This window comes from Callorhinchus milii, unplaced genomic scaffold, assembly GCF_018977255.1.
Source record: "Callorhinchus milii isolate IMCB2004 unplaced genomic scaffold, IMCB_Cmil_1.0 Scaffold23, whole genome shotgun sequence".
In the NCBI taxonomy this organism is placed as follows: Eukaryota; Metazoa; Chordata; class Chondrichthyes; order Chimaeriformes; family Callorhinchidae; genus Callorhinchus; species Callorhinchus milii.
This window is the reverse complement of record NW_024704764.1, coordinates 10087253-10114374: the sequence shown is the minus strand read 5'-3', so window position 1 is coordinate 10114374 and position 27122 is coordinate 10087253. Positions and strand designations below refer to the sequence as shown.

Sequence of the window (27122 nt, the reverse complement as noted above, 5' to 3'; positions counted from 1 at the left end):
AAGCTTTTCCAGCCTGCGTTTATATCAGTGAGAGCGCACAGCGCCAGTCATTTCTCTACTCTAACCCCATTCTCTGCTCTCTCTCTCTCTCTCCCCATGGTGTCTGTGCTGGGGCTCGCTCCCCCACTGGAGCTCTCTACGCTCACCCCATTCCCTGCTCTCTCTGTCTCTCCCCATGGTGTCTGTGCTGGGCCTCGCTCCCCCACTGGAGCTCTCTACTCTCACCCCATTCTCTGCTCTGTGCCTGTTACTCCTGCAGAGGGCTCTGTAGCCTTTGCTGTGATGGCGGTTGCCGCTGAATGATTGAAATTCAGGCCTTGTTGTGAATGGTGAAATGCTCTTGCAATGACAACAGCAATCTCAAACCCAAATGAACCATAACTCAGGGTTACAGTGTGTAATAGCTGTCAGCTTAGATCCTCGCTTTGTCAAAATCCTTTCAATCAAAACTGAGGCTGCAATAAGCCAGTGCCCTGGGACTGTGGGTCAATGTGACATCGCTGTGTAGGTGTATGTGTGTGTGTGTGTATATATATGTATAATATATAACATAATAATAATCCTTGCATTTGATATAGCGCCTTATCACTCCTTTGAGACGTATCAAAGCGCTTCACAGGATATATATCCCGATGTGAAAGGCGCTTTACAGATATCATTTTGTATTGTGAAGTGTAGTGACTGTGTTTCGTCGGCCAAACAATTGTGCGTGTGTATATATTTATATATATATATAAATAGATTAAGCGAGTGTCTGCTGTGTGTGCCTGTGTGTTGGCCGACCACAAAGCTGTAATTCGGACGTTGGTCAGTGAGCTGGGCCGAGCCCCGTGCCTTTGCTCTGACCAGTCGGGTTCCGCTTGTTGCAGCTGCAGGAGGTAACGTGGAGTCATTCTCCGCTAGTTATTTCAGTTGCTGTTTATGGACAGCGATGAGCTCGAGGGGAAGTGCTGTCTCTCTATATGTCTGTGTGCGTTTGTCTCTCTCTGACTCTCTCTTTCTGTCTCTCTATCTGTGTGGGTGGGTGTATTTGTGTGTGTGTGTGGGTGTGTGTGTGTCTCTGTATCTCTCTCTGTCTCTGTGTGTCCCTCTCTCTCTCTCTCTCTGTCTGTCTCTGGGGTGCACTGTAGATGCTGCTGGGAGCCTGATTATGTGACCCTGTAGGTTGGCCGGGAAGTGGATGTGGCTGTGGGACCTCAGGAGACATTATTACACATTGACCTAGATCCTGCTTCCGCACACACACATACTGTGCACAAACATATATGTACACACGCCATACACACACATACACACGCCATGCGCACACACACACACCGTGGATACACAGAAACATTCTCCACTAAACCCTTAACCTCACAGTAACATGGTTTTATTCAATACTCTCTAGCTATGGAGGCCCAACCCCAATAGTAAACCAGGCTGTGCATCTTGCTCTAATTGCTGCATTTTCTCATTCCCTCTCCTTCCCTGCTTTGTGCTGAGGTTCTAACCCTCGCGCTCGTGGGCTGGATCAATAGATAGGATCGATCGACTTCCTACACCACCCACAGGCTAATTGGAAAGTCACATCGGGGAGGGGGTAAGAGAGGGAGAGGGGTGGGGTGCGGGAGAGAGGAGAGCGAGAGAGAGGGGGAGAGAGGAGAGCAAGAGAGAGGGGGAAGGGGCAAAGGGCGAGAGAGAGAGAGGGGGGAGGGAGAAGGGGGGAGAGAAGAGAGGGGGAAGGAGAGGGAGTGGGTGGGAGAGGAGTAGGGGTTGACGATCTGACCACTGAGGGAACTGAGCTCCCCATGTTGACCTTGGTTGAGCTCCTGCTGTGAGCCGTGGTGCAGTGTGTGTGCGGAGGCAGCTGTCACAGTGATGTACGGCTTCTCTCCTGCACAAGCACAGGCACAAGGCGACTGCATTGACCTACTTCCTGCCGTCCTACATACTGAGAGAGAGAGCTCTGTAGCCTCTGCATTGGCCTCCCCCCCCCCCCCCCACCCCCACAAATTTGTTACCACCCAGCCTGTAAACTATTGTATATGGTTAGGATCTATTTCGCCCACAAAACACACAGTCACTACACTCTACAGTCTGTTCTGTGAAGCGCTTTGAGACGTCTCGAAGACGTGTTTAAGGCACTGTATCAAATGCAAGGATTATTATTATTGGTACATTCTTGGCCGTTGGGTTGTCATTGGGAGGAGGGGGGACGCTGACAGACACAGGGTTGTTGGGTACTGTACAGTGTGTGACTCTATGCTCTCCCTCACCTCACAGCTTTGTGCCACCGACAAGCAACTGGAGTTTGACCGAGATTTCCGCATCAAACACTATGCTGGCAATGTTGTGTAAGTCTGATTGTCACTGAGGCCTCGGCTTGTTGGCTGCTGCTCTGTAGACCAGCCTCCCATCTCCTGTCTCGGTGTGTTGTGTTGTGTGGGTGAACAGCATCAGCAGTTAAGAGGTCACCCATTTCATCAGAGAACCACAGAGCCCAGTGTCACAGAGCAAGAGATAATATTATGGCCGAGAGAAGAGATGGACTGAACTTCCTGCTTTCCTTCAATTTCTGCCAAGGCCGCTTTGTCACCCGGCTGTTGAAATGTCCAGCCTCTGTGTCCACTGTTCCCATTTGCTGTCCGTGTTCGAGCTCACATTGTCATAATAATAATCCTCGCATTTGATATAAGCCCTTATCTCATCGCTGAAACGTCTGAAAGAAAGCAACTTGTGGCTCACCAGGGGCTTTCCTTTTATTCCCTAATGACAGGTATTCCGTTGTGGGGTTTATTGACAAGAACAAAGACACATTGTTCCAGGACTTCAAACGGCTCCTGTATAACAGGTAAATCCAGCAGTGAGTCCTTGCCAGTGGGTATATGGAGGTGGTGTACAGCATGTCCTTGCCACCTCTTTGTTTAGCTCACAGTCTCGTGTCCTACCTAAGGTTTGCTTTCCGAGGTGTCAGCCCGGCCCAGTGGGTAGCGCTCTCGCCTCCGAGTCAGGAGGGTGTGGGTTCGAGGGGGGTGTGTGGGGGAGAGCGCCTCATTGTCAGGGGTGTCGTCCTTCAGATGTGCTGTTGTGAGCAAACTGCCCTGTCCTGGTGGAAGTTAAAGGTCCCATGGACGCTATCGGGGAAAAGAGAGGGTGTTTACTCTCTCTCTGGGTGCCCTGGCCGACAATCCCCCCCACAAATAAAATTGGTCACTCACTTCACGGCTGTTTGCGGGGACGTGGCTGTGTGTAAATCGGGCTGCCATGTCCGAACAAAATGACAGTCACTACACTGCGCCGCCCCGTTAAGCAATTTGCAGTGGAGCTCGGGGTGACCTCACTCCCGGTTACCAGCAGGAGGTGCGGTTGCCGACTCCCGGTCTTGACCCTGGATTTGGGAGTGACTTTGGTGTCTGCCGTTCGCCCACAGCTCTAACCCGGTGCTGAGGAAGATGTGGCCGGAGGGGAAGCTGAGCATCACCGAGGTCACCAAGCGACCTCTCACAGCGGCCACACTGTTCAAAGGCTCCATGATCGCCCTGGTGGAGAACTTGGCCTGCAAGGTACCCCAGCCCCAGCCAGCGCTTAGCCCCTCCTTCCATCTCACTGCCTCCGCCCGGCTCTGCCAGTCACCGCCATGGGTTAATAACCCAACATGGCCGACGTGAGGCCACATGACACGTTGCGTAGAATAGCCAGACCGGTCTGGGTTAAACAATGGCTCACGAACCCTCTGGCCTGGTTGGCTCGTTACTCATTCAGTCCATCGGTGAGTTGGGGTTTTGCCAAGCGAGTTGTGCAAACCATGTGTAGCTGTTATTCCTCTGTACACATGAGTTCGTACACGGTTTACACGGCTTGCTTAACAGACACCTGCGTTTACACATGATTTACACACGATTTACACAGCCTGAATGATTGACTTCCAACTATTGCCGAGAGCAAGCTGCCTTTGCCTGTGTTCGGGATGACGATTGATTTATTCACTGTTTTCTCAGTGAACGTTAAGGAAGTGCCCTTAGAGCAGATCTCAGTATTAGTACAGTGAGCCCCCCAGGTTTGGGAATCACTCGGATTGCCCCAGGAATGGGTAGGGTCCTGGGCTGCGGAGAGACCAGTGACAGCGTGAAGGTGCTTTCTCTCTCTCTCTCTCTCTCTCGTATCTTATTCAATGTGACAGGTTCTGGCTGCATTGATTTTGCACCTGATGGATAACAAGTCAGCACTGTGAAGATCGATCGGTAAAAGAGAGAGAGAATAAAGGAGCAGGAATAGGGGATGGATGTGGGGCTCGGACACTGTGCTTAACATTTGCCATCTCCCCAGAATATTCTGACACGGATCGGCAAGTGGGAGAGGGGGATCTGTTCAGCCCCCCCGATTTTTTTAATCCCGTTTTCCCTGCCTTATCTCCGTTCCCCTTGCTCCACGGCTGTTTGTGGGACACTACTGCGCGCAATTGGCTGCCCGCGTTTCGTCCACAAAATACACAGTCACTGCACTCGATTGTGTATCCTGTGAAGCGCTTTGAGACGTTTAGAAGACGTGATCAGGCCCTGCGTCAAATGCAAGGATTATTCTTATTATTATATTATTGTTGTTGTTGTAACTGTAAAGCTGTAATTGATGTTTCGGTGCCCAGTGATGAGAGGGGTTTCCTCGCTAGGGTCTGACTGTTTGTCTGTGTGACAGGAGCCCTATTACGTGCGCTGCATCAAGCCTAATGACCAGAAGTCTCCACTGCTGTTTGAGGAGCAGCGCTGCCAGCACCAGGTGGAGTACCTGGGCTTGATGGAGAACGTGCGGGTACGGAGGGCAGGCTTTGCTTACCGACAAGTCTACGAGAGGTTCCTACAGAGGTCAGTGTCCGGCACCGAGGGGAGTGGGCAACACACCATTGGGGAATAGAGCAGCAGGGGGTAATGGGGTTACAGCACAGAGCAAGCATGACTAATCAGCGAATACAGCAGCAGGGAATGGGGTTACAGTACAGAACTCCAGTGTTGGGGAGCGATCTCCAGCACACTCCATGTGGTCCGTGTTCCAGCCCACGTGACATGATACTGGCACGTGTGTACCTTGAGGAGTTTGTCTCATTCTGTTCATGTCACACACAAGTCTCAGCCTTTGGGTTTTGTTCACGCCTGTAGTTATAGGCGTTCTGGGTGGCGACGGAGTTGTGATCAGAGAGAGAGAGAGAATCTCATCCCTGTCTCCCGCTGTCTGTCTCACTCAGAAATGTTAGTTAAGATTCCGGGGTTTATTACCCCTGGTTTATAGCTGACAGGAGGCCAGTTCTGTCTGTTTAACGCACAGAAATTTATCTTAACAGTGACAGGATTAAATGTTGGCAGTCACGCACAATAAAGCATTTTATTGAAGAGGATATTAATTGATCCATAAAACTTGTGACACCTCATGCTCGCTAAATTACAAGCCATTTCACAGCGATCGGCTGATGTAATGGAGTTTACAAGGAGCGAGAGTCGGGCAGGGTTTTTCCCTTGAGTGACCAGCCGAGCCAAGCAGCGAATACCAAACCCGGCCTTCGACACAGCGCCTTGTCACGTCGGGAGGACGTCTCGAAGCACTTCACAGGATTTTATTGTTAAGTGCAGTGAGCGTAGTTGTAGTCAAACATCGCCACAGGCCGGCTAGCGTGTGCTGTAGCCCTGCCCGTGTAGCGTGTGCTACGGCAAAGCCTGTGTGTAGCGTGTAGCACAGCTCAGGACGACAGCGAAAAGCAGAGGGCAGGACTAAGCCGGTTACAGTGAGGTCAGGAAGCATGACCGATCAACAATGGGGCTGGTCTGGGATTGTCGGTGAAGGTTGGCGCGGAGGCTGTTGGTGACGGTTACTGAGCCTGTGTTCTCTCGCTCTCTCTCTCTCTCTCGCCTCGCCCTGGCCAGGTACAAGATGATCTCGGAGTTCACGTGGCCAAACCACGACATGCGGTGTGACCGGGAGGCGGTGAAGAAGCTGGTGGAGTGCTGCGGCTTCCAGCACGACGTGGCGTACGGCAAAACCAAGCTGTTTGTCCGCACGCCCAGGACCCTCTTCACGCTGGAGGCCAAGCGCACGCAGATGATCGAGCGCATCATCCTCTTCCTCCAGAAGGTACGAGCCATCGCGAAGTGACAGCTGGCTTCGGGTCTCCCGGGATAACTTGCCCATCCCGCAGGCGGGGCAGTCAGCCACTCGGGTTAACACCATCAAGTTGCGCTTTCAGGTCGAGGGGGGTCATCCCAACCCAATAGGCTTCTGCATTTGCCTACAAAACACACAGTCAGTCACTACACTTCAACAGGGAAGCCCTGCGAGACACATCCCCCTGACAGGCGCTGTGTCAAATGCAATTTATTGTCGTATTGAACGATTTTTTAAAAAAATGGCAGAAACAACAGCTACCAACTCAGTCGCTTCAGCGTTCCTGAATTGCTTTGTGGTTCCTGAGCCTCTATCAGGCCATCTCTACCCCATTGCCCCCCCCTCCGCACCCAGTGTCAGAGCCAGGATCCACTGCTTAATTACCTATGTGATGGGGGAGCAGTAGGTCATGGTAATGATTGCTTTGTGCTTGTTCAGCAGGCTAACTCGCTTCCATTTATCCGATACACTGGGGCAGGCTCCACCTTGAGGTGGAGGAGGGAGCGTTGGGGGGTGTGGGTGGGTGTTAGGGTTAGGGTTGGGGGTAGAGGGGGATTGGGGGAGTGTGAGGGAGAGAGAGCAGGACAAACACCAAGGGCAAAGCCCGGGAGAGACGGAAATACAGTGGGAGAGATGGATTAGAACCAGCCCGTGTCTGAATGGAACAGCGTTCAATCAATTCACTGCCAACAAAGGGGAACTCTGTCTCTCTGTGTGTGTGTGTGTGTGTGAGGAATGCTGTTTTTATTGAGTGTCTGTGAGGCTGAATTATTCACAGTGATCAAGCCTCGAGAAGGCCCAAACACGTGCATTATTAAAAGCCGACTATTTATTCCCGGCTGCAGTGTGGGAATGATTTACACGGTGCGTGAGATGAATTGTACCTCGTACATTTACCGCTGTGTCTTTTTCACTTCCCTGCTCAGTGAGTAAAACCTGAGCTGCCATGTCAGCGAGCTCGATCTAATTCCCTCTGTGGGCTTCCCTTTCCTCCCTTCCCCCTCGTCCCCCCAAGGGAAGGGCTTTGTTTCTAGGTGTCTCCACTCCTTCTATGACGTGTTCCCTGTTCCTGTTTGTGTTGAATCTGTTATTTATGTTTATTTGCCGACCTTGCAAAATAAGGCTGCTTACGCCCATCGTGTCTGCGCTGGAGCTCGCTCCCCCACTGGAGCTCTCTACTCTAATCCCATTCTCTGCTCTCTCTCTCTCTCTCTCCCCATCATGTCTGTGCTGGGGCTCGCTCCCCCATTGGAGCTTTCTACTCTAAACCCATTCCAATGACTTATCGCGTTCCCATCGTAAGGACATGGTTGTAGCTTCAAAGCCAATTGTGAACACATATGTTCCTCATTGTAAAACCCACCTGATTGCCTGTAACCAAAACCTTTTATTGGTGTGAACAGTGACCACGTTGTCAGTGTGCCCTAGTTATTAATGCAGCAGAGAGAGGTGTGTGTGGGGGACGGGGGAACAAAGATCTGGTTGGAGCCCAAACCTCAAGAGTTTCTCACCATCCGTCTGTGTGATTGTGCGACTGTATCTGCAGGAAGCGCAGAGAGCAGAGCAAAGCCTGTGGTTTTGTGCTGCAGTTTATTAAAAATAAGCCACGAAGCTAATGTTAAACTAAGGTCCTAACTAGTGGCTACACTGAGCTCCAGCGCTAACCACATCCTCTGCCTCCTCGCATTCACACTCAACACTGACGTCCGTGTGCTCACTGTGATCCAGCCTCACTCACTGCCTCCTAATCAGCTTATATTATACATAATAGTCACCCACTCATCCTCCGTGCACACACTCACTCACTCACACACTACCCCCTCACCGCGCGTGCACGCACACGCACTCCCCACCCCCCCCCACCCAGCACCCGCTGCACACACGCGCACACACCGGTTGGTGGATCACTTTCCAGGGGTAATAATTCCTTCAACAAAATCAAAAAAATATTGGTCACTCAATCCACGACCGTTTGTGGGGACGTCGCTGGGCGCAATTGGCTTTTCGCCCACCAAACACACAGTCGTTACACTTTGCAGTGTATCCTGTGAAGCGCTTTGAGACGTGATAATGCGCTGTGTCAAATGCCAGGTTTATTATTATTACTGTTATAATTATTACTATTATTAAAGTTATAATTATTATTACTGTAACTAACCGTGTCCCTCTCTCTGGGCCCAGGTATGGAGAGGAACCGTGGCTCGGCTCAGATACAAGCGGACGAGAGCGGTGACCACCATTGCCCGGTGTTACCGCAGGTACAAGGTCAAGTCCTACATCCGCGAGGTGACCCGGCGCTTGCAGCACGTCCGGACCATGAAGGACTTTGGGAAACACGTGAAGTGGCCGACTCCCCCCAGAGTCCTACAGCGCTTCCAGGACATGTTACAGTCTGTGTTCCTCAGGTAACGTCTTAACGCACACTGTGACTAATCCTGCAACCAGATACTGTGTCTGTGTATGTGTGTCTGCTGTATGTGTCTGTGTGTGTGTGTGTCTGTGTGTGTGTCTGCTGTGTTGGGGTCACTAACATTTTCCGCAGAGCACAGCACTGTTACGACCGAGGATTTTGCCGGTGGGTTGTGCCGGGGCCGGGAGTGTGGCTGCTCGCGGCGATCGCATCCCACAAGAAGCTGCACTCCTGATCTCTCTCCCGATTAATGACCACGGAGCTGGGAACAGGTATCCCGACAGTCAGGCAGTCAATGTGATCGGCCACTCGGGGAGCAGGCCTGGCAACATCAGTGAGACGATGAGGCAGGGCCAGGCTTCCTCAGCTCCACAGATCACTCAGCCTCGGGCTGTTTTTGCCGGCGGATTCCTCGGGAATAGCGGCTCTCGCTCTCTCTGCAGAGGCAATAACATTCACTCACGTTCCTCATATTGTCACCCAGCTGGCAGGATACGTGGATGTTTTTTTGCGGCGCGGGGGGGGGGGTGCAGTGGAGGGTGTGATTTGCCATTCAGCTCCTCGAGCCCATTCCGCCATTCTATAAGATCGTGGCTTATCTGTACCTCAAATTCCAATTATCTGCCTTTGCCCCGTATCCCTTGTTGCCCTGAACCCTGACCTCACAAACATCTCCACCTCAGCCTTGATAATTAACCCAATTGGAGCTGAGTGTGCGACAGACGCCGTGTAAGTTGTTGTTGTTGTTGTGCAGGTGGCGAGCGTATCAGATGATTAAGGGCATCGCTCCTGCTGACCTGCCCCAGGTCAGGGCGAAGGTCTCGGCGTTTGAGAACCTGCAGGGGCAGCGAGGGGAACTTGGCCTCCGCAGGGGCTGGAGGGGCAACTACCTGGCCACGGTGAGTGATAGTCCTCAGCCAGGCCGTTCTTGCGCTGTGTCGCACTGCCAGCCCGGGGGTGGTGGGATGGGGGCAGTGGGCGGGAGGGGGTGTCTCACTGCTGGTCAGTCAGGACACCCTTTGCTTTCCGAGCAGCGACTTGGCAATTCTTAACGACCACCCGAACAGCCGTCTCATCGGAACGACAACACAGGGACACACTCGCGCCCTCTCCAGCGCCCGGCAACCCCTACTCTGTGGGTTCACCGTCCCGACACAAAGCCGCCGCCACCTCCGACAATGCGGTGCTCGCCAACAATGAGCTAGACCATCAGCCTAGACGTGGGGTAACAGGGCTTTGTGGACGCTCTGTAGACTGACTGGTTGAAGGCCCGGTGTCTGACCCTGAGCAGCGAGGCCTTGCAACTGAGTCAGTGATTACCATAAACTGCTGGATTGCAAAAGGTTGTGGCTTCTGACGAGAGTAAATCGTGTGTGAGGTTCAGATGTGAAGCAACGATCAGAGGAAATGACAGCACAGATTCTGACTATCTCTTGTCGCTCACTCGCGCTCTCGTTGCTGCTATTTGTCTCACAGTTGAGAGGAAATTGTGTGTCAATTTGTTCACCGCATGTTTCTGTCTACCCCGGAAATGTGTCGTCTGTGTGAACCGAAAGTGAAGCTCTCGTGGTTGACGGGAGGGAAAATGACTTGAGATTGAAAGCACGTTCCCCGAATTGACCACTCACTCACACTCCCACTCAAACTCACAATTCCCTCACACTTTCACAGTGAGTTCATCACAAGAAGCTAGAAGGTTCACACTCTTCGAGTGGAGTAGCACTATATAAATGCATATTGTTGTTGTTGTTGATCCTCGCTCAGTGGGCACCTCAGCGATTAGTTGCTGTTCCGTCCAAAATCCCAACCCTCCTCCAACTCAAATAAAATTGGTTACTCCCTCCACGGCTGTTTGTTGGACGCTGCTGTGCGCAACTGGCTGCCGCGTTGTGCCAAAAAATACACGTTCACTCCACGTTATAGTGTTCTACAGAGACCCCGGATGGGAGAGACCCCGGGACTGGGGAGAGGGAAGGAGAGAGACCCCGGGGGTAAGAGGGAAGGAGAGAGACCCCGGGGGAGAGATCTGACTTGTTCTCTTTGCTGTTTCAGACCCGGGATAACCCCACTTCTACGTCAGCCTTTGCCACCATCGCCCGGGAGCTCCAGCGCAAAGACAAGTACATGGCCACCCTCTTCTCCAGCCACGTGCGTAAGGTAAGCCCTGAGGCTCCTTCCCCCACCCAGCCCAGCTGGGGGGCAGCGAGGAGAAGGGTGAATATATCCGGCAGATTGTTGACCGGAGAAACTTCCTTCTCTTTACCAACATTGTCGCTGGCGTCACAGGCTCTTTTATCATCCACTTAAACAGGCGTGGGACAGGATACTGTGGTTCTGGTGTCTGACCCAACCAGCAGCCTGCAACGGATAACTCGTGTTGTATATTCCTGATTTATCTCACGAGGGAGAGAGGGGGGAGCGAGGTGTAGGGGGAGAGGGGTGGGGGGTGAGATGGAGTGGGGGGGTGAGATGGAGTGGGTGGGCGGGAGGTGCTGAGGAACGGGAAGGGGCAAGGAAAAGGGGGTAGTTGTTTTCAGTGGCTGAGATTGTAATGGGAGCAACGACGTACAGTGCACATGGCATCTCTGGGCAGACTCGCTCTCTGCCAGACTCTCGTGGTCACAGGCCGGACTCGTGCTGTCTGACAGATGGCTAACCTCATGGTTCCTATTCTGTCTCTGTCTCTCTCTCTGCTCATCCTTCCCCCATCTCTCTCTCTCTCTCCGCAGATCAACCGCTTCAACAAACCAGAGGACCGTGCCATCCTGATCACCGACCGGCACCTGTATAAGATGGACCCACTGAAGCGATATCGGGTCATGAGGACCATCGCCTTGTACAACGTAGGTCACGGTGGGTGGGTGGGTGGGGTGAGGGAGGAGGTGCACGGGCTGGGGGTGGGGTGGTGGTGGGTGGTGCCAGGCTGCGGCAGTGCTTACACTAGTGACACCAGTTGAGACCGGGTGGTGGTGGTGGGTGGGGGGGGCACGGGCTGGCATTGTCCACTGAACCTCTCGCACCTGCCGCAGTAGGTCGTCGTATCAGACGGTTTAGTTTGGTTGGAAAGGCAGGAGTCACTGTATGGTTGGGGGTTGGAGTAGGGGACGTTGTGATACCCTCAGGGGTGTTGCTGTATAACACCCTGACTTTGAGTATTACAAGCCCACCCCCTGAACTGGAGGAACCCCCCCCCCCACCTCCCTCCCCCGCACAATACGACGGACATGAGTATTTCCCTTCTTTTCCCCGGTGATGGACAAACCACATTATAAACCCAGCATCGTGTTAACCCCCAAAACATCATTGTAAACGTTTGCAGAACAATATTGCCATCTCACTCGGGAACAAAGACATTGAAGATTTAAGTGCATTTGCTAATGATGATAATTAGTATTGCCTTCCCTCTCCACTCATACCTCTTTTCGCACCCCCCAACCTCTCCCTCCACGTTTCCCCCCCCCCCTTCCCACCCACCCACACCACCCCCCCCCCCTCTTCCCACCCCAACCAAAACTGTTCCCTGGCAGATCTGATACCTGGTGAGGTACAGTGTGTGATGGAGCTGAGGGGAAAGGGTTGCTATGGTTTCTGAGGGTGGGGGGGTGGTTTTTACCGGGAGCTGGGAATCTGGTGCTCCGTGCCCGGATGATCCCAAAGTGAATTCATCTTTCCTGTCGGAATGGCTCAGCATCAGCGTTTCCATGGTAACCCAGTTTCTATGGCGACCCCTCTTGGAGTTGATGTTCTTGTGCTGGACCGGGCTGGGCTGATACAGAGAGCATCCGTTCCCCACCCCCCCCTCTCTCAGCACGTCGAGGTCCCTGTTACGTGAAGGATTTTGCCAATACTCGCGCTGGGAAATCAATGAATCAGTTATTTATTTTTTTGTAGATCATCAAATAAAAATTCAGTGAGATTGTGACTGGTGGATGTTTTGTGTGTGTGCACGGAGGATGTGTGTGTGTGTGGGGTGTGTGTGTGTGTGTGTCTGGGAGGGGAAGGTATATGTGTGTATGTGGGGGGGGAAGAGCTTAACCCCCAAATGATAGGGATTAGAAACACCGTTGTCTACTTATATCCCAAATTTTTCTTCAAAAAAACATCACTGGATTCTCCGTGCCTGTTCTCCGAGAGCTGCCAAAATAGGGATTTACATTTACAATTGAGAGTTTACATTTATATACAGTGACTTTCAAACCGGGGTGGTGGAGGGGGGGGGGGGGCAGCTGAGCTGGGGCTGGGGGTTGGGAGGGGAGGGTATCTGACCATTAGAACAGGTTGCTGGGGGCGGGCGGGGTTTGAGGTCAGGACACTGGACTCATTATCAAGCGGCTGTGATGGTGGGTGGGGGAGGGGGGTTTCTGGGGGAATGGGCCAAAGGTTCTTCTTATCCAAACCACTCTTGTGATCTGTGAGATCTTAAGATGGGGGAGAGAGAGACCGAGCGAGTGAGTGAGTCGGTGGGACTCAGGAATGGCTGGGGTGGGGGAGCAGTGTTGGGTTTGAGTGTGAGTGAGCGTGTAAGGGGTGGTGGGAGGTGGGGGGGGGACGTCGAGAGTGTTTAAGGGGTTAACGCCTTTGCTCTCCAGGGCTCTGTAGCCCTGCACAGCATCAGTAAGTGGTTGATGCTGGAGATGAGCATCTGAATACTAATGATGGTGACTCTCAGTTAAACTACACAGACATGTACCGTCAGAGTGGCACATTGTACTGAGGTGTCTGCACTCGTGCCTCAGCCCCATTGTCCTAGTTTAGTTTGACTCTCGCTATTTCTTTCTCCTTCTCTCTCTCTCTCTCTCTATATATAATATATATGTGTGTACAGGGTGGCCAAAAAGTTGTGCTACCATTACAACGTCTAATAAGTCTCAAAAACATGAGATTTTTTTAGAGCCGAAAAGTAAGACTGTTTGGTCAGCCGAGAGAGAGCGAGAGAGACTGAATAAAATACACAGTCACTACACTTTACAGTGTATACCGTGAAGCGCTTTGAGACGTCTCAAAGGCATGATGAGGCACTATATCAAATGCAAGGATTATTATGAGAAACCGAGGAGTGGAGGAGGTGGCGGAGGGGGAGAGAGGAAAGGGTGGGATCGGTGGGGGAGAGAGAGGCAGTGAGGGAGAGAGAGAGAGAGGGGTTACTGACATTTGTATTGATTTCCCCTGCCAGCGAGGGACAGCTTTTAGAGAGGAAATGTCAAGAAGGTTGCACGTTAAGGTTTAAAACGAGGGGAGGGGAGGGGATTGTAGATGGAATAATCTTTGTTCCTGGATCGTTAAAAGGGAGGGGGGAGGAAGGGGAGATCGTTCGCCTCGTGGCTGTTCTGAAGGATGTCACTGTGAGCAGATTGGCTGCTGTCTTCACCCAGAGACCTCACCATGAGAATTGTAGTGAAAATAATCCCCCTCTCAACACCCCCCCCCCCACCCACTCCCCCCAACACACACAGAGACCCGCACACACACATAGCCCCATGCACACAGCACCCCCACACAAACACACAGCCCACCCCACCCCAAACACAGGTGCAGGTGAAGTCTGACCTCCAGCCACCCAGACACAGTCACACCTTGGCTTGATGTCTCAACAACAACATAGCGTCTCAGGAAGCTTGAAGAACCACACCTCCCACAAATGCAGCATCCTCTTCCCCCTCCTCTCCCCGGCACCTCATTGGAGCATCAGCCTAGACTATATGAGCGCAAAGTCCATTTGGGGGTTTGAACCCATAAAGCCAGAGTGGGTTTAAGACCTCTGCCTTAGAGGCCAGAGTGCTAGGGTCTGAGCCAGGCTGGCACAGGCAGGAGGCCACTGGAGAGAGCTCGCTCTGCTACCTGGTACATTGAGGTGCGGTGTTGAGATCACAGTAACGTTCCCCCTCTCTCTCCCTGCAGGTCACTGGGGTCAGTGTGTCGCCCGGCAGTGACCAGCTGGTGGTGTTTCACACCAATGACAACAAGGACCTGGTGGTTTGTCTCCACAAGATGCAGCCGGTTAACGAGAACCGCATCGGGGAGTTGGTGGGTGTCGTGGCCAATCACTTCCGCAGGTTAGTCCGTCTCGTCCCCACGTGTCCGCACAGATACAGTAACACTCAAGTGTGTCATCAGGACCGTAACAACAATACGTGACATTTACACAGCGCCGGCCTTTCACCTCAGGGGAGGATGTCCCAAGGTGCTGGACAGTCAGGGATCCTCACCCGAGATGGTGGTTGGGATCAAGACGGGTGTGGAGTGGAGGGGGAGGCCAGGGGTAGGCGGGAGATGGTCGAAGAATAACGGCAAGTTCGAGTTAGAGGCAAACTAGCCTAAGTTGTATCAAAAGTCGAATAAAATATGGCTGGTGCAAAGAAATAAGTGTTTTTGATAGGAAACTGAACGGGACTCAAGTGCATGTAGTGACTTAGATGATTGAACCATTTATAGAGATACGACTTGTGGTCTTCCTGAAGTTTTACTGGAGTTTAAATAGTCTGGGTTCTGCCCCACCACCTGTGACCTGATAACCTTCCGTTTGCCAACTTCTCCTTTGAGTTGTTTTTTTGGGTAACGATCATATTAGTTTTATCAGAAAGAGCGAGTGAGTGAGACAGAGAAAGAAAGAGAAAGTGTGAGCGCAAGAGAGAGTGAGTGAGCGAGGCTGTTGTTTTGCTGAAGATCGGGGAGAGCAGATGAGACAGTAAAGTCTCCCTGTGAGTGTGAGAGCGAGTGTGAGTGAGCGGCACAGAGAGAGATCTTCGCCCTCACAAAGAGCTGCTTGTTCAGACCTCTCCTGTTTCTGTGCCCGTTGTTCCCATGACACTGATAACGGTGGAGGACACATCTGGCCTTTTGATGGGTCTTTACTGATTAGCCTTCGTCAGCGGCCTCCAGGCCGGTGGGGGATGGGGTGGGGAGATGCTTCTATATTAATAATCATTGCATTTGATATAGTGCCTTATCACGTCATTGAGACGTCTCAAAGTGCTTTGAGAAAGAGAGAGATGAGAGAGAGGCGGGGTGGCGGAAGAGAGAGAAAGGGAGAGGAGGGGGAGGCGGAGAGAGAGAAAGTGAGAGGGAGGGAGGGAGAGGGGGGAGAGAGAGAGAGGTGGGGGAGAGCGATGGGAAAGAGAGAGAGATGGGAGAAGCGAGAGGAGGAGGAGAATAATTTCCAGTTTAATTACCACACAAGTGAGGACAAGATGGTTGTGTGTTGTCCGCTGTGCTGACAATGGCCTTGGTTTGTGGCCTGGCTGCTGTCTCTCACTGAAGCTGTGTTGCCGTGTGGTGCTGCTAACGCCTGGTTCCTGATTAATTAGCCAGTGATTTCATTGCCACTTACATCAGTGGGTTATAAATGAAACATTGGCCTCCTTCCTCCTTCCCCAACCCCCCAACACACACACAAAAAAGGCTGCTTACTTCACATCGTCTCTCTCTCTCTCTCTCCTTCCTCACTCCTGCTCTTTCAGCACACGCTCTGCTCTATACTGCAAATAGCTGAGCCTAGCCCGAGGTGCTGTGAGAGACCGTGTTAACACAACAGATTCCTGTGTGCCTGAACCCTCAGCTTGTAAACATTGCCAGGGAGACGAGTTCATATTCTCTCCCTGTGTATTCCTGAACCCACAGGACTGTAGCCTTGGCTTTGCTGCTCTGTGTCTGTGTGTTAAAGGTCTATGTGTTAGATTCTCTGCCAGGGAGGGGGGAAGGGGATGGATAACAAACACTTTGCCAACCGTCTCAAAGCCTAAATAATAATCCCTGTTCTTCAACTGTGCCCAACGAGGTTCCCACAACAACGACAACTTGTATTTGCACAGCACCCCTCAAGTAATATAATAATAATATTAATCCTTGCATTTGATATAGCGCTTTTCACGTCGGGAGGACGTCCCAAAGCGCTTCACAGAACACACTGTAAAGTGAATTGACTGTATATTTGTGGGCGAACGCGGCAGCCAATTGCGCACAGCAATGTCCCACAAACAGTCGTAGATTAAAAATGACCAATTTATTATTGTTTTGGGTTTCGGAGGGATTATTATTAGGCTCTGTGTGGAGTAAGTAGGGTAGGATCTCACTGCGCTTGACAGTGTTGGAGCACAGCAGCTAGGCGGGGTTGGGGGTACGAGGTAACTGTAAGCATGGTCGAAGAGGAAGATCTTCAGGAGCGATCTGAAGATGGGGAAGGAAGGAGCAAGATGGAGGGATTGAGGGAGAGAGTTCCAGAGTTTTGAGGGGTAGTGGCTGAAAGTGCGGGCGCCGATGGTGGAGCGGAGGGCGGGAGGGACATGCTGGAGGCCGGAGCCAGTCGAGCGGAGGTAGTGGGTTGGGGAGTAAGCAGGTTGGAGGGGTAGGGAGGTGCCAGGGTGTGAAGGGATTTGAAGACGAGTGTGAGGATCTGTGATAGTGAGGTGCGATCACATGTGTCAGTGGGGTGACAGTGACTGACTGAGCAGTTAATTGCTGGATTATCCTGAGCCGATCAGAGACGGGAAGAGGAAAGGTGTGTCTGTGTGGGAGGTCACCTCGTGAGGAGGGGAGAACATCCAGGCTGATCCCCAGGCCAGGCTAAGCTGATTAAACAGCTCTGTGCACTTTGTACAATAATTCAGCCAAGCCTCTTAACGAAGTCATGATGTGAGAAGGTTAATAATAAGGCCTGCGTTTGGGCTAAATATCTCAAACGCACAGTCTTCAAGATTCATTGTGATATTCGCATTAAACCCTGTTCCCACTGAGCCAGCCTCACAGCTGCCTCCGTAGTCACGGGTTCAGCCTCGCTCAGGGTCACTGTCCAACAACAACAACAAAATTACTTCTATATTAACACAGTTACTGTTGGTCCCAGTGTCCTGCACATTAACTGCTCACTTCTTGCTCATCTCACGGTTGATTGTGGCACCTTTTTGTCAGCCAATTGGCTGTTGCGATTGTCTACAAAATACAGTCACTACACTCTCCAGCGACTGCCTGTGAAGCACTTTGCTGTGTTTGTGGCTGTGAGTGTGAGAGTGTTCCTGTCAGTGGCCCCGATGTTTCCACATTGCCACTGACCCACTTTCAGCTTCTCCACATCAGTGAAGCCTATTTACATCCTGATACTGTCTCTTATATGGCTTTTCTTTTTGTGAACTTTAATTTTTTTGACCAGAAGGGAAGCTCTCTCTCTCCCTCTCTCTACCTCTCTTTCGTGCTCTCTCTCTCCCCCGCTACCCCTCTTCTCCCCAGTGCATGAGTGTCTGTGTTCATACTTCCATGTGTGTGTGTGTGTGTGTGTGTGGCTGAGGGGGAGGGATGCGCATGTGTGTGTGTTTCTCTCTGCATCTCTATCTCTCTTGTTCCGCTCTCTGTTTGTCTCAGTCTCTTTCTCTCACTCTTTCACGGTCTAATTTAATTCCCTTTTTTTCCCTCTCATTTCTCTTTCCATCTCACTTGCCTTCCCTTCCTCCGCCTCTCCCCGGGGAGGAGGTCAAGGTGTGGATAGGTGGGGGGGGTCTGTAGAGCTTTGGGGGTGTGATGGGTGGTGGGAGCAGTGTTAGGCGAGGGGTGGGATACAAATTCAAACAGTACTGAGTTGTATTGTGAGCACAAACCCAGAGCTGTCTGTCTGTCTGTCTACCTACCTCCTCAGGAACCAGTAGATCACTGGGAACTCCTCAGTAATGAGATTTCCAGCCGATGTTTTTTTTCCCCCCAATTGATTTAAACATTTCGAGGCAGTGAATTATTTAGATTGCGGCAAATTCTGTTCTTTTTGTAAAAGAAAAGCAATTTCCTCTTGATTTTTCTTTCAAGTGGTTCTCCTAGCAGAACTGACTCGTGTGTGGGTGTTTGCGGGTGGTGTGGGGTGCGGGTGGGGTGGGTTGGGATGGTGGTGGGGGTTAGGAGGTGGGCTTCAAAGCAGAGGGGTTTGAGCAGCCCAGGACCTTCCTGGATCAGTTTCACTGTCTGCAGCAACAATAAAAAAAAGACAACGGGTGTGATGGGGGTGTGGGGTGGGGTGGGGGGTAGGAGATGGGATTCCGCTACTATCTGAGGCTCTGCACCTGTCACAGGAGCTCATTAATCTGTGGGAGGCGGCGAGTGGGGAAAGCTGGCTACAGCCACAGGATCGATCGCATCCCCCAACACTGTGTGTGTCTGGTTGATATAAGGCTCGAGGGCAGCTGCCTACCCCACTCTCACTCTCTCCCCCTCCTCCGTCTCTCTCTCCCTCCGTTCCTTCCTCCCTCCATCTCTCCCCCTCTCTCTCTCTCTCTCTCTCCTCAGCATAGGGTCCGTTGTTGCGGCAACCACATCAGCATCCGAACTGCTCTCCATCTCAGGCTCTGGCGGCCGGTAATTTAATGAGCGCTCAGCTGCTCTGGTGGGGAAGAACCATCGCTTTTTAAATATTTATCAGATCATGTTCTCTCTCTCTCTCCCCTCTCGCACACGGACATTTTTAGATTCTGCCCCAGTTTTTATTGAGTCCCGAAATGTCTTTGAGCGGCTTTCTCTTCCCTCCTGTGCAACTGGATAGAAGTTTTTCCCACTGGCTTCCTCAGCCTGAACCGATGGTACACTGTTCAAACATGAGACATGTCGGGGAGTGTCAGGGTGCGATGGAGCAGTGGGTGGGGGGGTTACCCTCGCCCGCCCCCTTACCCTCATCCTCGTCCTCACCTGAGCTCCCCTCACTCCCCTCCCTGCGTAGAGCGGGGGAGTGGGGAGGGAGTAGTGGGCACTGACTGCCTGCTCTCTCTCTCTCTCTCTCACACACACACATATATACACACGCTCACACATACTCACTTTCTCACACACACTCACTCTCACTCACACACTCACTCTCACACACTCTCCCACGCACACCTTGCTCGCGTGTCTTGCCTCCTGCGAGGATGTTGCCTGGATTGAACACTAAACTGACACACCAGCACCATGTTAGCATTCCAGCCACAGATGCTGTGCCGATGATTAGGGAATATTGTGGGGCTGTAATTCCCTTTGGGGACATGGTGGGAACAGTTAGATTTTGATAATTAAAGTGAATTTTAATTGCTTCGCTCCGGATTAGCCGCATGAATTTAACATAACAGCCACAAATAATTTGCTCAGACATATTTAGCCGTGGGTAGGGCAGAGCTGCAACTCTTCATCCTCTCTGTTTACCTCGCAGTAAGTAGGAACCCGCTTGTTAGTCGATTGGTGGATCACTTTTCCTGGGGTAATAATCGCTCTAAAAAAAATAATAATAATTTGGTCGCTCAATCCACGACTGTTTGTGGGACGCTGCTGTGTGCAATTGGCTGCCGCGTTTCGTCCACAAAATAGTTGCTCGCACGCGTGGGCTCATTGCTGGGTTTATACATGGCTCACACATACCGTCCCGTTGGAGTGAACATATCAAAGCCTCTTAATCTGCTGATCCGTGTGGAAATAATCCTCTTATTGCATTTAGCTGCTAAAACTTCTGTTTGGTGGCACTTTGAACAGGTCTTTTATCATCTCCCCTTAAACCCCACTCAACGTGAAGTGTCTATTAATCCCCGGGGAGGGGCTGGGACAGTGACTGATCTCTTCTCCAGCAGCCGTTTCACTAGATATAGCTTAATCCCCCAACCTAACCTAGACTGTGTCTGTGCTGGGTCTTGCTCTCCCACTGGAGCTGCTCCACTCCCATTCCCTGCTCTCTCTCTCCCACACTGGAGCTCTCTAATCCCGATCTGATTAGCGTGGCTTGTTTGTCTGGTTAGTGTTGACAGAGTTCTGTGAATGAAGAACGGGGAGTTTGCAAGGCACAGGCTGGAAGCTATAGAAATGCTGCTGTGCTGGTGATAACAGGGGATTGGAAAACACGATTACATGTTCATCTCCAGCCTCGGCTGACGACAAGACACCGTTTGTTCCAAGCGGATAACGGAGTTGTTGTGATTATATAGCGGACACGAGAGGCTGACGTGAAGTGTCCAGTGAGTGTCTGAGCCACACACACAGACACACACATACAGACGGACGCACTGTAGACAGACCTCAGTCAGGGTGAGACACCATTGTCACAAAGGGCCGAATGACAGGAATATTCACCCAAAACCCCAGGCTTCAGGTTGAATTGTATCATCCATTCAAAGACTGAATCTGTGGCTGGCTTTCCTGTCAGCGTAACCTAGTGGGGGGGCGGAGAGTTTCTTGTGTCTCTGGTGGCGGAGAGGAGAGCATAGAAAATATAGATAGATAGAAAAGTAGTCTATGTGAAGCAAACAAAACAGGAATAAAACTCCAGCTTCTGATTGCTCCTGAATATCAATCAGCTCGTTGAACCAGTCAATTGAGTCGGTGCAGCCGAATGGGCCTCACACACGCCTTTCCTCCTTTCTATTTATCTCCTCACTGTTACCCCAATCCCTCCCTCCCTCCCTCTCTAACTCTCTCTGTCTGTCTGTCTCTCTCTCTTGTTTATTTAGCTTCCATTTCCCCCGAAAGCAAGGCAAGAATCAGGAGCGGTTTCAATGTCCCGGCTTCCCTGCCCCGCAAACCCCAGCATCCCTGCCCCGCCCTGGCTTCCCTGCCCCTCATCCCCCAGCTTCCGTGCCCCTCCCCCAGTTCCTGCTAGTAAGCCCAGCAGCCAATTTGCGCACAGGAACCGGCACAGGAAAGTAAATGCCCAGTTATATTTGGGGGGGGATTGTTGGCCAGGGCGCGGCGGGGGGGGGGGGGGGGAGAGGTGCAGCTGCAGTGAGTGGGCGATGGGGTTGGCTATAGTGTGACTGGACGTCTGGCAGCATCAGTGGCCATGGACACTGCAGTCACAACAGTGGCGAGCAGACACACGCTCACTCGCTCGCACGCCCAGTCGATGGCTCAGCAGATTGTGAGCTGGCGTGACCTCGCCTTTAATGTGGCTCCGTCTCCTTTAACACACAAGCTGTCCAGCCTGTGCCCCACTGAAGGGTCAGTGCTCTCATTGTCTGCCGTCCCCACCATCTGCTCACAGCCCGTGGCGGGGAGGGAGGCAGCTCAGCAGATCATTGGTGTCTCTGTGCATTGTGCAGGCAGCAGCCAGCGGAACGGGGCAGGGCAGAGCAACACCCTCTGCCCCCCCACCCCACACCCAACCCCCGCCCCTCCCTCCCCCCCGCACCCCTCCCCCATACACACCCACACGCACGCAGACACAAGCTCATTCACACACGCGTGCCTCCTGATCCCAACCCCCAGCTCGGTTCTGAATCCCTGACCGTCCAGCGCCTTGGGACGTCCTCCCCACGTGAAAAGACGGGCGTTGTGTAAAATGTACGTCATTGTTGCTGCTGCTGTGATCAGATTGACACAAGCACAGTGAAACACACCCAACCCGCGCACTCACACATGCAGATATTTGCACGTACAGACACACACACACGCGCAGCTCTGTTGAAGATGACAGCCCACACGAGTGCTGTAGCCGCGATGTGACGCTGTTCATAATTCCACTTATCCTCAACACTTAAATCATCTGAGCACAAGCTCGCCGGCCATTAGCGGCAGCAAAGGCAGCTTGCTGCCTCCCCCCCACCACCCCCCACCCCCGACCTCCCAATGAATGGGTTCCTTCACCATCCGCGCTCTGTCTCATTTACAGCTAAGAGGCTGTGCTTTGTGAAGCTCCTCACTGCTCTACAGGAGGCACCGACCGGCAGGCAAGTCTTCGGGTGCAGTCATGAGCCCCGGCTGACAATCCTCCCGCTCCCCCCCCCTCAAAATTTAATCCCCACATTCACTTAGTGGCTGTTTGTGGGGCGGAAATGGCTGTGTGTAAGTCTGCTGTCAAGTTCACACGGACAGTAAATCGTGTGAAGCGCATTGAGACATCTCAACAACGTGATCAGGTCCTACATCAGATTGAAAGTATTATTATTAGCAAACCTAGGAGACTGGACTTAAAAGAGGAGACTTTTGTGTCCCTTTGTGTCTTGACTAGGTTTGAAAGTCAGAATTGGGGGAGGGGGAGGTGGGGGAGGAGGAATGGGAAGTGTTTGGAAAGATTCTTACAATAAAGAAACTGCATAATTTGCCGGTTTCACTACTGACATCTGTCACCTTAATGAGGACGGGAACCACAAAGATTTTGTGTGTGTGTGTGCGTGTGTGTTTTGTATGAAAAAAAACACTCGCAGCCAAAGGAAAGCTAGAAGATGAAAGCTGTGTGTGTGTGTGTCTCTCTCTCTCTCTGTCTGTCTCTCTGGCATGAGGAAGCAGATGGGAAGAGGATGAAAGTGTGAGGTCCTGCAGCTCCCCCAATCCCCCAGCTGTCTCTGCCCTCACCACTGAGCTAAACTCAATAAACCGTGGCTACTTAATGAGCTGCTGCTCTGGTTACTCAATGCCTGGTCACTAAAATTAATAACAAGAATAATAAACCTTGCATTCGATATCGCTCCTCATCACATCTTCTCGACGTCTCAAAGCACTTTGCAGGATTTTACTGTGAAGCATCATTTGTGGACGAATGCGACAGCTAATTTGTGACAAAAGGCAAAATACTGCAGCTGGTGGAAATGTGAAATAAAAACAAAAGTTGCTGGGAACCCTCAGCAAGGTCAGGCAGCATCTATGGAGAGAGGAAAGTGAGTCGACGTTTCAGCTCAAAGACCTTTCGTCAGAACGCAAGCTAATTTGCGACGTTCCTTTATAATAATAATCCTTGCATTTGATATAGCATTTGACATGACGTCTTATCACATTGTCGAGATGTCTCAAAGCACTTCACAGAATATACTGCAAAGTGCGGTGGCTGTTACTACACTTTCCAATAGTAATTATAATTTATATAATTAATGGCAACTATAATTAATAATAATTGCCAGTAACCAGACATGAGCACAAGCCTTTACTGATTTAACACTACTTTAGGCCCAATAATACAGAGTACAGCATCTGATGTGAATGTCTGCCCCCTCCCTCTCCGGGAGAGACCCATAAATCCATCATCCCCCCCGGTGACTAACACCCCGGCTCTATTCCCAGGTTCCTCATCTGTTATAAAAGAATTTCAAGCTTTACAACAAAGAAATGTCTAATTAATGAGACGCGAGGGACAGAGTCTGACCACAGCCTCCATTAGCTGCTGGGATATTAATACAGGACAACTATGATAAATGGGACCGGTGTCTCGTCACACTTCAACTCCGGTAAAGGAACGGGCAATATATGGTTTTAGCTGGTTAGACTCCAGCAATTACCCCCAACACACTCTGGGCTCCCCCCTCCCCCAGGCTTGGCTCACGCCAACCTGCGTCTAATACTTTCCGGGATTAGGTGAGCAGGATGTGTCCCTCCAGGGAGAGAGAGAGAGTGCAATTCCATTCCAGTCGGTCCCGGGATCCGTTACTGTGAAGCTCTGAGACGCCATCTGGCATGGAGGGCACTATATAAATCCAAGTTGTTGTTGTTGATCACCTCGTTGAGACGTCTCAAAGAGCTTCACACGATATACTTGTAAACTGCATTGACTGTATGTTTTGTAGGTGAAACGTGGAAGCTAATCGCACACAGCAGTGCCCCCCACACACACAGTCGTGGACTGAGTGAACAGATTATCGGATGGATTTGCAACCAAATGCCGAACTAATTGGTGTTTATTTTTCCGTTTACAGTGAGAATCGTCAGCTTCACGTCAAAGCATCAAATCCCATCCACTGCACCATGAACGGGAAGGCCTGCTCTATCACCGTGGAGACCAAGATCAACCAACAACACCCCGACTTCACCAAAACCCGCTCAGGGTACATCCTGTGTTGGCCTGGGGCTCAGTGAGCTTGGCTCAGGCCTCCCCTCCTCTCCTCCCATCTGCTGCCAAGCCAAACCAAGCCCACCCCATGGACTTCATCCCTGCCCTGCCCCCCAACCCGGCCCCCAGCCCTGCCCATCCACCCTCACCTCCCATCTTCACTGTCTGTCGTTCAGAGACACTCATTAAGGTCTATTTTTCCGGCAGTGAGGTTGGGATTAGCCAATTAAACAGCGTGTGAGAAAGTGGCCTGAAAATTGAGAGGTTAATCCTTCATTTTTATCTTTTAAATCATTTTTCAGATCAGATCCCAGCGCAGTCGAATGTAAAGCATTCCCTACTCCCCCCCACCCCCTTTTCCCATCCCCACCCCCATCCATCCTCGCCTCTGGAAGGAACATATTTATTGACCTCAGAAGGGTAAAGGGCTGAGTAGATCCAACCCACACACTGCTCCCGAGTCCAGTGCTTAGACATGTCTCAGAATTCTGTTGTTGGAGGTGCACGACTCTCAACACTTCATTAGCAATAACACTCCCCCCATGGCCCTCACCGCCAGTTACATCCTGCTCATGGTTTGGAGCTCTCTGGTTTGCTGGCGAGGGCAGGATGTCCCAGCGCTGCTGGTCTGCGCTGACGATGTCCTCCAAGACTGGCCCGGAGAGTTCCCGAGCTCCAGGAGTTAGTGGGAGCAGGGCAGCCGGGCCAGAGGGATGCCTGGCTCTGGGTTACTCCTCTCGGTGTCAGGGTCGTGTATCCAAGCTTCCCAGAACTCAGCCAATTGTTGAATATTAGTCGTGACTTCTTAACAGAAACTCATGATAAGAAAAACAGCTTCAAGATTAATTTCGGAGACTCGGAAAGGCAACACAGACTGAGTCAACACAGCCCCCGGGCAGTATGCCAGCTCCCCCTCCCTCCCCCTCTGAAGGGGCAGCAAGCGATTCCAACCATCTGCAATGAGGAAGGATGTCCAGTGATGGCATTGGAATAATCGCTGCAAACATGCCTCTTTTTCACCCCTCCCCAAACAAAACTGATCGCCATCCAGCAGCTTTTTTAATGATGCACCCCTGATGTTTGTGGGACGCCAGCATTAGATTTCCCCCCAAACACAGAAGTGGACTCAAGTGCCTTCAACACTGCACTACCTGTCAGGACTCTTTATAGCCTAGTATCGAGGTCGCTAAGCGATTGTTTTGCCGCTCAGTGGAATATAGTGCTTGTTTTCGGCAATGCCAATGTGTAATGAAACGATTTATTTAATCTCTAATTTATCATGTATAAATCAGCTTTATATTTAGAATTGACTTTATACCATTGGGTTAACCAGGAAAGTGATTCTTGTTACTAAACAGTGTCGGGACCGCTGTTTTTTTTACACAAAATTAAACTTTTTGTTGTTTTGTTTTTGATTAAAACCAAAGTTTATGGTGGGAGCTTTGTTTGATATGCATTTTTTTTAAAAACATTTGTAATTTAATTGTATTTCTGATGTGTTTTATTCATGTTATCTCCTTGGTATAGGATATACAGTAAAATCACTTTATTTTCATAAACGCTTTGTTCCAAACTGAAAAAATATTAGTGCTCTTCATGAATTAAAAAAAATTCCCAAGAAACCCTTGACTTTGTAGCATATTTTCACCCACAAAATACACAGTCAACACACTTTACAGTATATTCTGTGAAGCGCTGTGAGATGTCTCGACAGAAATCTATCTAGTTTGGGCTTTTTTGTACACTGGAGCTGAGAAGGTGACCTGATCAAGGTGTTTGTGATGGTTGAAGGTTTCTGACCGGATCAATATCAACAACAACAAAATTACGTTTGTAAAGCACTTTTCACATCGGGAGGACAACCCGAGGAGCTGGACAGACAGAGTTACGGACCCTAGTTGGGGGTCGTAGTGGGGGAGGGCAGGGGCGGAGCAGGGAGATCGAAAGCATGGTCGAAGAGGAGGGTCTTGAGATGGGTCTTGAAGGTGGCGAGGGAGCGGGCGAGGCAGAGGGATGTGGGATGGAGTTCCAGAGGGTGAGGGCAGAGTGGCAGAAGGCCCGTCTGCCGATAGTGGAGCGAGCAAGGCAGAGGACGTGAAGCAGGCCGGAGCCCGCTGAGTGGAAGAGGTGAACAGAATGGTAGGGGGTTAGGAGGTTGCAGAAGTAGTGGGGAGCAAGACCTTGGAGGGCTTTGAAGGTGAGGACCAGGACCATGAACTGTATCCTCTGAATGATGGAAAGGAAGCCAGTGGAGTTGTGCAAGGATGGGGGCCATAGGGTCGAGGAGCCTGGTGCAGGAGAGGACATGGGCTGCAGAAACAATCAGATTGTTTCCACTGATCAGAGAGTCTGAACCAGAGGGAATGGGTTTTCAAATCATCACCAAAAGGAATTAAAGATGAGCTGTACAGAAAAAAATATATATCTGCACCGAGGCTGGTTGGGGTGTGGAATTCTCTGCCTCGAACCACAGTTGAGCAGAGTCTGCAGAAAGGGAAGCCAATCGATGCTGTGACTAAGTGTTTTGTGTGCGAAATGAGGAAGCCAATTTACGCACATCAGTGCCCCCTCAACTTTAAATTAAAATGAACTCTGCGCGATCGCAACAAACAAAAATGTGGCCTTTTAACCAATAAACCAGCAGCAATATGCTTGTCATGAGTTTGGCTGCTAGAAGTGGGCTGACAAACACTTGAGCCAGGAAAGGGGGTGAGGGGTGTGAGCGGAGTGTGTAGGGCTGGAGGCTGTTGTGATCTCTTTATGAGGAGGGGGTGGCAGTAAACAGGAGGCATCTGCAGGGATTTCAACACACACACAACCTCCGATCAATCGCCACACACA

General features: G+C 51.2%; 1 protein-coding gene across 1 annotated transcript in view; it reads left to right on the top strand.

Moving 5' to 3' along the window:
* myo1d (myosin 1D) overlaps window positions 1–25896 on the top strand; it is a 46149-nt gene extending 20253 nt beyond the window's left edge. The window contains exons 12-22 of the mRNA XM_042343331.1: window positions 2266–2336; window positions 2759–2833; window positions 3413–3545; window positions 4675–4841; window positions 5892–6099; window positions 8311–8534; window positions 9294–9438; window positions 10592–10696; window positions 11269–11382; window positions 14438–14592; window positions 24148–25896. Coding sequence (XP_042199265.1) covers window positions 2266–2336; window positions 2759–2833; window positions 3413–3545; window positions 4675–4841; window positions 5892–6099; window positions 8311–8534; window positions 9294–9438; window positions 10592–10696; window positions 11269–11382; window positions 14438–14592; window positions 24148–24307 — 1557 coding nt within the window. The 3' untranslated portion in view covers window positions 24308–25896. The remainder of the gene's footprint in view (window positions 1–2265; window positions 2337–2758; window positions 2834–3412; window positions 3546–4674; window positions 4842–5891; window positions 6100–8310; window positions 8535–9293; window positions 9439–10591; window positions 10697–11268; window positions 11383–14437; window positions 14593–24147) is intronic.
* The last annotated feature ends 1226 nt before the right edge of the window (window positions 25897–27122 follow it).